Genomic DNA, 12,785 nt, shown 5'->3' on the forward strand with positions numbered 1-12,785 from the left:
AGAAAAGATATTAAAATGAAATTTGTGACAAACAGTAGAATTTGTGTTTGTGTAATCTTCTAGAACACCCATAGATTAATTCGACGGAATTATCTCCTCTACAAACAGGCTTATTTCTTTTACCCTGTATTTTTCATTATCGATTGTGTATGTGACTGATTTTGGTTGATCCATCCGGATAATTTTAAACTTCGTATTTCGAGGAAGAATTGCTTCTTCCAGCAAATCGTAATTTGCTTCACTAGGGGGAAGAAACTGGTGCACATCTACAGCAGACTTTGGCTGTATCGTCAGTTTGTAATAATCATTTCCTTTTTTAACGGTACCAATGACATCTGTTACCTTAAGATCGGTTCTTTTTGATGTACTTAAGTATGTCGGATTAAAGATTTCTCTATTTGAACGATAATCGTTTAAACCAGGTAAAACTTGTTCGTAACGGATCAATGACTTGACGTACTTTGTCTGTTCAGCTAGAAAAGAATCAATCTGAATCATATTTTCTTTGAAAATATCAATTTCTGCTTTTGGGAGCTTTCGACCTGCAGGGGTATCTCTTAAATAATTATTCATGTTTGTAGATATGCCGCCGTTAACCCTGCCTTTGGCTGTGTATGCACGTAAAGCTAAATACTCTCTTTCTGTAATCTTATTTTTGAGGTTGGGAGCCAATTTCTTGTATGCGTCAATCCAATTGCGGCGAAGTACATTTAAAGTACGTGTCGAAGGAGCCAAATTGCAAAACACTGTCATCATTCCGGTGTCTACATTGTCGTATAGGTAAAGCACTGCTGAGGACGTTTTGTAATTTAATCTGTCCAGAAAGGTTTGCGAGCCTTGATATGATATTACTGTCCCGTAAAATTCCTTGTGGTCAAACAGCAGCACATTACATTTTCCCAAACAACTCAGATACGAGTATTTGTCATTCATTGCGTCGCTGACAAAACCGGCTTTTTCCTTTACTTCTTTAATTTGGCCTTCAAAATATTTGTCTTCATAAAAGGTAACAGGCGATTGGACTTTTCCCTGGTATTCTTTATAATCCCAAGGTCGAAATTGAACTGATCTTACTTTAATCCATTTTTCACTGATTTTCAAAACGTCTGCAAGAAACGCCTTAAATAAACCTTGGTACACAGTAACGCTGCAAGTCTCGCATGATAGTTTCAAAGACTTTATCTTGACTAGGGATAAAAATATAGTGTCAGCACATACATTCTTAACAATCCCATTAAAGTTTGGTTCGGTTTCTCTACAAAGCATGGATAAAGAATATGGCAGAAAAATAAAGGACGAGAAACGATCGTTATAATCCTTGCCCTCATATGGTGTTTCGTTTTCATATGAGATTTGAAAGGCCGTAAATTGTGAGTGTTGAAAAACTATCACAGTACTAGGAGTAAGTTGGCATGAGAACGAAAATGTTTTGCCGTTAAACTCCGCACCCATGTAATCAACAAGGAAGTCTTCGAATATGCCTTTGTGGTACGAGTCTTGATACAGTGTTACGGTTCCGGCACCAGCTTCTCGTTTGTGAATGGAACTTGAAACTTTAACGGGGACAGGATGGCAATCTTTTTTCCATACCAGGACACTATTATAGTCTAGGTCTAGAGATGTTGTCTCGCCCATACACCTATCAACAAGTGTGACAGTTTCGTTGCCGATTAAGCCGTAACACTCTCCATTAAATCGTTCACATATTACATGCGCCTCTGATAAGTTTTCAAATTGACCTTGCTTCTTGTGGCAGTTCTCATTCCACTTACAAACCATGGGATGGATAGCGGTTTCCAAAGCCTGTCCTTCATTGATTAGAAGCTTTACACTACTTGCAACAGTGTCTTCAGTTGACAATGATGAGTTTAACTCTTCTTGAACCTCCGTGTCTACTTGACTATTAGTATCCTGTGTGTCAAACAAACTGTCTATGGCATCCAGCACTATATTTAACACTTCTTCTAACCTTCCCAACTTAGATTCTAATTCAGTTGTTAAAATCTCCAAACTTTTAATATAACAGCCAAGGGTCACGAATACCAAAAGTAGAGAGAAGTCGTTCGTCTCTAAATTGAAAGGTAGGCCTATAGATTGAAGGGTCATGTTAGTTATTTCATCTTTCAATTCATTACAGTTGATTGAAGGTTTGGATTCAAACGTGTCGAGTTCGCTGTCAATTAAAGCAGACTTGATATTCTCAATGAAATAGTGATTTGCTGTCAGCAGAGAATCAGATATGATGTGTTCCATCTCCTCCACAATTTCATAGGCTTCTTGCAGATCTGCATTGTTGTTGAGGGTGCACTGACCAATGTCCAGGATTACCCTATCTACCCCAGTACCAGCTGTTGTTGCCAGAGGCCCGCCTACACTGTTGTCAGCTACATCATGTTTTCGTTGTTGGCTGTCGGATAGGCCTATTTGTCTGTGGAAGAAAAACTGTGCAACCGTTTTAATTCAGTGGTTCATACAAAAGTCCATGAACAGATTTTATTGCATGCCCACTAATAAGACTTTATCGTCACTGAAAATAATTATTAGTAAATATTGCACTACATTATAATCTGCAGAAACGATAGCATGCAAATCTCTTTTTTATTTCGTGGCCCTGAAAAGGGCCGTTTGGTTTGAGAAGTTCTGGAACGTTTAAACACTTGGGTCTGGTCAGATTTGTTGCCTTTTCCCCTTGCAGACATAGAATAACCTTACTTCATCCTGGCAATGTGTGTTGGTTTTCTCAATTAAAGGCATCAAACAACAACAAGTGTAAGTAACACATCTTCCTCTTTGTATTCATCTCCATCTGCAACAAAGAATAATAATATTGAGACAATTAGCTACCAAATTTATTTTAATGTAGACGTAAGCATCTTCTGTAATTAAGCCAACTTTCACCCAACCTCTGAGGTAATATGACTTGCGGGCAGCGCATTTGCATATACTAGTATCATGTGCTCAAAGATCTCAATCATAAAGTGTAACAATATTGTATACACTCAAGCGGGAATTAGCATTAGTGAGTATAAAAATACACAACATGCAACTCGGAGGCGGATATTTAGATGCTTGCCAAGTAAAAATAAATACTGTAGGCATAGATATAATAATATATAAATATTTAAAAAATATCACAACTAACTATAACAAATTCATTCTATTATTTTATCATGCTTTGCCAGAATTCATCAATCGCGACAGCTATTTCTAAATCTGTTAGTTCTACACCTGGGTTCAAGAAATTTCTTTTTACAAAACGTCGCATCAAACGATCGGATTTTGTACATTCCTCAGCAAAATAAGTGCATATTTCCTGCCTTCAAACAGAAAGAGGACTTCGCTTACAAATTGAAATGTCATTTTCATATCAATATATTGATCACCAAGAAAAATCTTACATGCACGTTTTTCTAGTAGTCGCGATTGAATTTTTAACAATTTAACACAGTCAAAGGTAAATGTCAAAACAGACTGCATTATTCTCGGACGAATATTTCGACAAGGTCAGTTTGAGGAACACCAAATATTTTAAACTTCCTAGCATATGAATCATTTACTACCTCTAGAAACAATAATAATTTATATGTGTTTCCCATTTCAAATCTATCTGGATTCAAATACAAAGCAATAATTATGGTTGCAGAAACATTATTGTTTGATTTATTTATTAAACACATAAAACAACACACAAACAAACATTATGACGACGACGGCGGCGTCGACGACGATGACGATGATGATAATAATAATATAGGTTTTTAATATAGCGCCTTATAATAATCTCTCAGAGCGCAATTACACTCAAAAATGAATATTATACAAATTAAATATTAAAAAAATGCTTTTTTAGGCGGTCCATAAACATAGTCAAGGACGTTGCCTCTTTATAAATATTGGTGAACTGGCAGTAAAAGATCGAAAGTCATATTTTGTTTTAGATGTTACTGGTGTAAGAGGCATGGGAAAAGAGGATCTAAGTAAATGGCAGACTGGTAAAGAACTACAAGTTCAGATAAGTAATTTAGTGCTTTACTCTGAAGGACCTTACAGGTTAAAAGAAGAATTCGTTTTTCTACTGGTAACCAATGAAGAGAGCGCAATGCTGAAGAAATACTGTCAGAACCTTCATCCGAGTAACAAGTCTAGCTGCATAGTTTTGCACGTTGTAACTTAGCAATCTGGAATGCTGGTATACCATACAATAAACTATTACATCTCTCAATTCTGGAACTTAGAAAAGCGTGCACTAACGGTAGTCTTTCCGTGGTGTTGTTATCTAGGAACTTCCTAACTCTACCTATTTTGTAGATAGAAAAGTTAACTAAACGACAGGTATTAGTAACATGATTATTAAGCAATAACTTTTCATCTATCATAGGTCAAAGACTACGAGCACCAGGGACAGTGTTGATGGACTTATCACCAAAACGAATAGATGAAAGTTTGATTTGGTCTTTGAGGTGTCAAGATGTAATGTGGAAAACTTATGTTTTGTCATCTTTTAGCTTAAGTTTGTTTGCAATGATCCACCTGCCAACATGAGAGAGACAATCTTGTAATTTCGACAGCTAATAGGAAGATCTTTCGGTGAAAAAAGCGATATACAACTGAAATTCATCAGCATACTCTTTGGTTTGAATACCATGTGATGTAATTACTACTTCAAGCGGTGACATGTAAAGTGAAAGTAACATAGGGCCCAGAACACCATGGTGAAACGTAAAAACTTTAGATTCAATCTAATTGACATCAGTTTGCGTGCCTTCACTGAGAAAAGATAAAAACCATGTTAGCGCAGTACCACGTACACTAAACCTATTGGATAAGCGATCAATTAAAACAACATGATCAGCAGTATCAAAAGCTGTCGATAGATCCAATAAGGCATGACATATTATGACAATATTACAGTTACGTATATTGATATTTGTTATTTGCTTAATGGAATTTGTTTCCTTATAGTAACGGCGTTTTTGGTGATTGAAGGTTGATTCATACAAAAACTCGTTCTCGTGGTTTGTTCTCCGACCTATACAATATATATATATATCTGTCTCTTATACACATCTAGATGTGTATAAGAGACAGATTTAGATGCTTGCCAAGTAAAAATAAATACTGTAGGCATAGATATAATAATATATAAATATTTAAAAAATATCACAACTAACTATAACAAATTCATTCTATTATTTTATCATGCTTTGCCAGAATTCATCAATCGCGACAGCTATTTCTAAATCTGTTAGTTCTACACCTGGGTTCAAGACCAAATCCCAGATCCGCCACTGTTCTTCCACATACGTTATACAATAGCAAAGATTATTCAAGTATAATGATGATGATGATGATGATGATGATAAAAAGAAAACCAAAAGAGTAGACATGGATAAAACATGATTGGGTCGGGAGCGGAGCTTAATGGATTAACATAAAAGGCCCTTGGTGTCCTAATTTTGGAAAAGTCGCTTCCTTTAGCATAAGGACTTTCACTGTGCTGAGTACTATATTTGATAACACTGACTAAAGCAGTATGAGATAAATGAACGATGACGGACAACTGCTTAAGATTATTCATGACGTCATCCTAAGAAGCCACACCTCCCTCGGTTGAAGTCGTGGTATTTATCAACTAGCTAATAAAAGCAAAGGCGCGCGAAACACCGCGAAACATCACAACTTTTCCACCGTGTGAGGGTATCTCGATTTAATGACGTCATGCTAAATCAAATAATAATAATAATAATAATAATAATAATAATAATAATAATAATAATAATAATAGTAATAATAATAGTTACAGTAATAATAATAGTTACAGTAATAATAATAATAATAATAATAATAATAATAATAATAATAATAATAATAATAATAATAATTATTATTATTATTATTATTATTATTATTATTATTATTGTTATTATTATTATCCTAGATTTATAAATCGCCTAATGCCATGAAACCTCACCGCTAATGATGCAAAAACAGTGATTTAGACAGTAGAACACAAACTATTTTATTCAGGAAACGAATGTTTCTAATTGTCCTCAATACTACATCACATAATACCTCCATGATCACATTAAATAAAATCGATTCCAGTCTGCGCCTGATCTGATCAAAGCGTAGAGAATGGCAAAGTTTCGACTGTCCTGATTCTTCATGCAGTCAATGAAACGGAAAACTAGTAACACCACGAGATAGGGGGCTCCCTATTATAATTTGAAGCGCTTAAAGATACGGACGACTTCTCTTTAGAAGAACGCCCTCTAAGTCATGGTACTACTTTTCGAGATAGGATTGCGTTTCAAAGAAACTCAAGAGTCGGACCTCTTGACATTGACAATACACTTTTACCCCCTGATTCTCTCTCTCTCTCTGGGAATTTCCACCATTACGATGATATACAGTTTGTGTGACAAAGTTAATTATTTGTAACCATTTATACTGTATGCCAAACGGGCATTACAGACCTACTTTATATTAAAATATCAGTGGCGAATCCAGGAATTCAAAATGGAGGGGGTTCGGGGAGGTACTTTCACAGATAAAGGATGTATAGCACCTCAGCCCCACCATGGTTGGGGCTGAGGTAAGAACATTTGTAATTATGGTACCTATAGATAAGCGGAAGTTGCACTCTCAGACTTTAAATCAATTGTATTTATATTTCCTTTTTTTTTAAAGTTAAAAAAAAAACAATTTAGAAGGCCGGGGCGGCTGCTCCCCCACCCCCACCCTTGAATCTGCCACTGAATATGATTTTATATACGTTTATTTGATCTGGTCTTATGCATTGCATGTTTTTACTGTACATCATTAATTTTATCTCTTTACGGGGGCGGGGCCCCTGAGTCCTGACTTTGGGGCATTGGTTCATTTCAACGAACCGCCGGTAATTATGCGCTGCCACTGAAATTGGCGAAACATCACTTATCTTTTCACGAGCAGTTCATAGGAAAAATAATAATAAAAAAAATAATACTTAGAATAGTGACGCACATTAGGAAATTCCAATTTTGTTTGCGTGTAGGCTCTATTTCATGTAAACAGTGTAGTAAATAAATTCGTTTAGATCGCTGTTAATGTTTGTAGAATTATCTTTTGGATGATCCAAGTAACAGACAATTTTTACGTTGATGTAAACTTACGTTATTTCTTCGAGATTTTATTCACTGGTTTATCAACACAGTCATGATTGATGCCATGAAATATTGGAACTCGTTGCTGTCAATGCCAGTTCGACCATTTAGGTTGGTATAAACGCGAAAACGGGAGCGTCGAGGTCGGGGGTCGTGTCATGCAGGTTGTGCTCGCCCTCTAACGGCCAGTAGTCAATTCACATAGTTGGATTGTACTCATGGTTTATATTTTTTATTTTTATTTACAATAAATTACAATGAAAATAAAGACAGTCCACATAAACAATATACAATCAAGGTAACTTATTATTATTATTATTATTATTATTATTATTATTATTATTATTATTATTATTATCCTGGATTTATAAATCGCCTAATGCCATGAAACCTCACGGCTAATGATGCAAAAACGGTGAGTTAGACAGTAGAATACAAAATATTTTATTCAGGAAACGAATATTTCGTCTCCTCAATACTACATCACATTAAATAAAATCGATTCCAGTCTTCGCATGATCGAAGAGTACAGAATGGCAAAGTTTCGACTGTCCTGATTTTTCATGCAGTCAATGAAACGGAAAACTAGTAACACCACGAGATAGGGGGCCCCCTATTATAATTTGAAGCGCTCTAAAGATACGGACGACTTCTCTTTAGAAGAACGCCCTCTAAGTCATGGTACTACTTTTCGAGATAGGATTGCGTTTCAAAGGAAACTCAAGAGTCGTACCTCTTGACATTGACAATACACTTTGCCCCCTGATTCTCTCTCTCTGGGAATTTCCACCATTACGATGATATGTGTTTGTGTGACAAAGTTAATTATTTTTAACCATTTATACTGTATGCCAAAGGGGCATTACAGACCTACTTTATATTTAAATATCAGTGGCGGATCCAGGAATTCAAAATTAGAGGGGGCCCAGGGATGTACTTTCACAGATGAAGGATGTATAGCACCTCAGCCCCCACCATGGTTGAGGCTGAGGTAAGAACATTTGTAATTATGGTACCTCCAGATAAGCGGAAGTTGCACTCTCAGACTTTAAATCAATTTTATTTATATTTCCTTTTTTTTTTAAAGTTAAAAAAAAAAAAAAACAATTTAGAAGGCCGGGGCGGCTGCGTGGTTAGGATGTCTGCTGTCTCCTTATACACATCTAGATGTGTATAAGAGACAGGGTCTTATGCATTGCATGTTTTTACTGTACATCATTAATTTTATCTCTTTACGGGGGCGGGGCCCCTGAGTCCTGACTTTGGGGCATTGGTTCATTTCAACGAACCGCCGGTAATTATGCGCTGCCACTGAAATGGGCGAAACATCACTTATCTTTTCACGAGCAGTTCATATGAAAAATAATAATTAAAAAAAATAATACTTAGAATAGTGACGCACACTAGGAAATTCCAATTTTGTTTGCGTGTAGGCCCTATTTCATGTAAACAGTGTAGTAATTCGTTTAGATCGCTATTAATATTTGTAGAATTATCGTTTGGATGATCCAAGTAACAAAAGTTGATGTAAACTTACGTTATTTCTTCGAGATTTTGTTCACTGGTTTATCAACACAGTCATGATTGATGCCATGAAATATTGGAAATCGTTGCTGTTATAATGCCAGTTCGACCGTTTAGGTTGGCTTAAACGCAAAAACAGGAGGGTCGAGGGGGGTCGTGTCCTGCAGGTTGTTGTCGCCCTCTAACGACCAGTAGTCAATTTACATAGTTGGATTGTACTCATGGTTTATATTTTTTATTTTTATTTACAATAAATTACAATGAAAATAAAGACAGTCCACATAAACAATATACAATCAAGGTAATACAGAAAAATATTAACCATCTTAAAAAGTCCAAAAAAATATTATTTTACGATAAAATTGCAAAACTATCAACAAAGCATACATTTCATTTAATTTTGATTTTAAAAAATAATGCTACAAAAAGGAAAATAATTATATTATTTAAATATCAAATTTAGAAAAACAGCTTTTTGTATTTGGTTTTACTGTTTATATTAGTAAATTCTTGAACGTGAAAATATTTGATTCCTAGAACTATTTCCCCAGGAACCCGTAAAGGATTCTCCATGGCACACATTTAGTGATCGGTGCAATAACATTCAAAGTCTTGAGTTTCTAGAAGAGTAGCCATGTCGATCGAAAACAATTTCGATTTCGTTATACAAACGAGAGGGGGGCCATGCCATATATATATTTGTACATTAATAGATATGGAATCGCAAGGTCACGTCGATCTTCAAATGATTTCCAATTTATCTGTCAAATTATGTTTCGCTACGAAAGTTTTTATAATCGAAGTTTTGTTTTATAACTCTTGCTGCACATTTTTGCTTATTTTTTGTTTTACAGTATCTTTATTATTCTCGGATTAGAAATTGCATAATATAATGTAATAATTAAAGACTCGTGCAATGTTTCTCAGGTTATGAACCTTGAAGCTTACAGAAGTACTTATGTATAGTATATGATAATCCCATATTAAGTTTTCGTCTATCTTTAAACCCAAATATCTTATATGTTTTACTTGTTCGATAAGTTTTCAGATGAAGATATATTCTGTTTTCTAATTAGCTTGACTTGTTTTATCTGCATTTGTTTTCAACTTATGGTTTTCAACTTGCGGTTTACAGTATCTACAGGGATAGATTATTATTTTATAGTGTCCGACTGTAGTCTGATTCTGCCCTGCACTGTAGTCTACTTTTGTCCTTATTGGCGCATTGTTGTAAAATTTGGGTAGGTCAGTCCCATTTCATCCATATCATATGTATTCTCTTATTTTTTCTGCCTTTCCATGCGGTTCCTTTGGCCAGAATTTTTTTGTTTGTGCTACGTCATCTAGTTAGTACCAGCAAAGTTGTAGACAACTTCAGATGCTGAGATTTTTTGCTGATCTGGTTAGGATGTCTGTGCAGTGGTGGCGCCAGAGGTGGGGGAACATTGGACAGGACAGGACCCCGATTCTTTGACGCCATGATTAAATCTTTCCTCTTTTCTTTAATTCATAATACAACTAGATAATACATTGTGTTTTATTTAGATCTGGTATTTTAATACATCAAATTTAAAGATCATATTTAAACTCATCAATCTGACGTAATTAGAAAATTCATAATTGTTATATTATTGCAACGATGAGTCGAACAAGTAGCTAGACATCGAGGTTCGTTATTAATTTTAATTCTTGTCCGTCGCTACCACCACTAAGCAAATCAAATTACTAATTTCATTAAAAATATTCCATTGAGTGTAAACGCCTTTCTAAAGCGCTGTATAAAAGCATTTACTATGCATTCGCTAGTAGCAAATTCTCCCTATTGTTCTTTCATTATGTACCAATATCAAACCTATTTTGCATTCATCAATACATCCATATTGATCTATTATTATGGCTAGATATCGCCCATTACTGTGTAGGTTTGTTTGACATTTAGCAGACACATTTGTTGTGGCTTAAATTTTTTTAAGTAAGAATGAATATGTAAGTATTATTAAAAAGTATTAATAAAAAATAATAAATTACTTTTCATGAATCATGTTTTACGTGCTGGTACTACCCACCATTTAAAAAAAATATTTTTAATTGTCAGAAATATAGCTTAACATAATTGTATTTTTATTGTTATTCAATGGGGACAAAAATGCAAATTATAAGGTCTATTAAAACAAGTTTTATTTTCTATTTTATGGGTCTTTATACATGGGAGGCCAGTCTTTCAACTGATTGGTCCGCACGGTTTGATTATTGTGAATAAAAAAAATGTATTCCAAAGAATAATATGTAAATATTATTTTTTGGAATAAATATACTACTAAGATTAATATTTACATAATAAAACTAAACATTATAAACTCTTTATTAATATTAAAATAATTTATTAAAAGTTTTATTTTTTCATCGATAAACGACAACCACTTCCCCTAGATTACTTTAAACAAAATTAATGGTAGCATTCTTCTTCCATTTTAGTACATTCGTACTGGATGAAGGCAGCGGCTGTGAGACGGACCAGTACACCGGGGTTACCCCCTACTCATCTCGAAAGATGCACTGAGTTCCTTATAGTACACAGAGCCATAGGCGAGCGTGCCGTTCGAACCAGCGCCGATATTACGGCTGTAGCTTGCGCTGGGCCATTCGACTCGTTGTCAGTCAACATATTCTGTTAATGTTCACAAATTTTGACGGTGATTATGCGTTGTAGTTCCATATTTACAGTGAAATTAAGGGCCGTTTGTTTGAGTATAGGCCTATATACGTATCCATTTATCCAATAAATAAATAATATATATATTAGCATATAATAGTATCTATTAGGCTTATATTCTGACATGCCCTACATTCATACCATTGCGATACCATTATTCATGGACGAAGGTAGCGGACAGAGAATAACCTTCCCCAAAAGCAAGTCACCCTTCAAAATAGACTATTTTGAAATCCAGTCATTAAAATATATTTGCAAATGACTTATTACGTCAATACTCTACCGCTCATGGTATGAGAGTACAATCCATGTACTATACAATACTTTATATATAGTAAATTGTTTGATATTTTTAACGTTTTTCTGTATCGATCATTCGACACCATGTATATTAAGAACTCCTTCACCGCAATACAGGACAATTTATGCTGCAGGTACACCACAACACAACAACATGCTATTATCTTCGTATCATTTGAATTCATTCAATGCCGTTTTCGTATTTACGTATGCTTCCTACACGGTATGATGCACTACAATACTTTATTGAAAACCTATTTCTAAAGCAACTGAAATATAAATTTTTTTTTCCCCCATCAAATCCATCCATTGTGCTACCTGCGTTCAAAGTTACTCATTCTGCTCGAAGGAATATATGAAAAACGTGTAGAAAATCATTCAAATTTGTCTTCTAGTACATCAGAACCACTGGATATTTTTAGGGATTTCAGCTGCTGGATCCTGGTAGCAGTTACCTGACCAAGCCTGCATAAGATCCATAACTTTTTGTTTTGCTCTGCAGACATTATAAATGATTAAATATAGAAACCATTTAAATTAGTCTACCATATCATAAACCAACTTTATACTTTTGAAGGGGCCTTTGTACCTGCACTCAGACCTGGATGGCCAGAAATGACACTCTCAAGACTTGAAAAATACTTTTAAATGTAAAGTTGATAAAATGCAATATTGTTACTATACTTTTAAACTCAACTCAATAAACACACATTTCATTTCATTAAGCCTAATTTTTTTTTTTTTTTTTTTGGTGCGAATTCCCGACAAGCTCTGACTGGGGGGAGGGGTCTGGGGCTTGACCTCTCTGATGGGGAGGCTTAAGCCCTTGCTTCCCCTCCCCTGCTAGCACTGCCACTGGCTTTGATGATTCCCCGTCTCCAGGCATAGGCTCACAGACACCATTATGTGATAGTTGACACAAGCTCTGGATCTACTACAGCTGTAAATACGTATATCTTTTAAATGTGCCACCAAAAGCGGGCCAAAATTCTGTGGAGCATTGTATTTAAAACCTAGATGCTGTTTAAATAATAGACAACAAAATTTAGACAGGATACAACTTCAAGTACCTTGAATTTATTCATCATAAATTATTTATCATT

At 35.0% G+C, this 12,785-nt stretch overlaps 1 protein-coding gene across 1 annotated transcript; it reads right to left on the reverse strand.

Moving 5' to 3' along the window:
* On the reverse strand, positions 1–8,792 carry LOC117113053. Its single transcript, XM_033256281.1, has 2 exons — positions 8,683–8,792; positions 1–2,806 (listed from the first exon to the last, which is right to left on the reverse strand). Exon 2 carries the CDS (start codon positions 2,251–2,253, stop codon positions 76–78), a length of 2,178 nt encoding a protein of 725 aa, XP_033112172.1. The 5' UTR covers positions 2,254–2,806; positions 8,683–8,792; the 3' UTR covers positions 1–75.
* Between the last annotated feature and the right edge of the window lie 3,993 nt (positions 8,793–12,785).

This window comes from Anneissia japonica, unplaced genomic scaffold (assembly GCF_011630105.1).
Source record: "Anneissia japonica isolate Jap-2015-1 unplaced genomic scaffold, ASM1163010v1 scaffold288039_len1115542_cov189, whole genome shotgun sequence".
NCBI classification, from domain to species: domain Eukaryota; kingdom Metazoa; phylum Echinodermata; class Crinoidea; order Comatulida; family Comatulidae; genus Anneissia; species Anneissia japonica.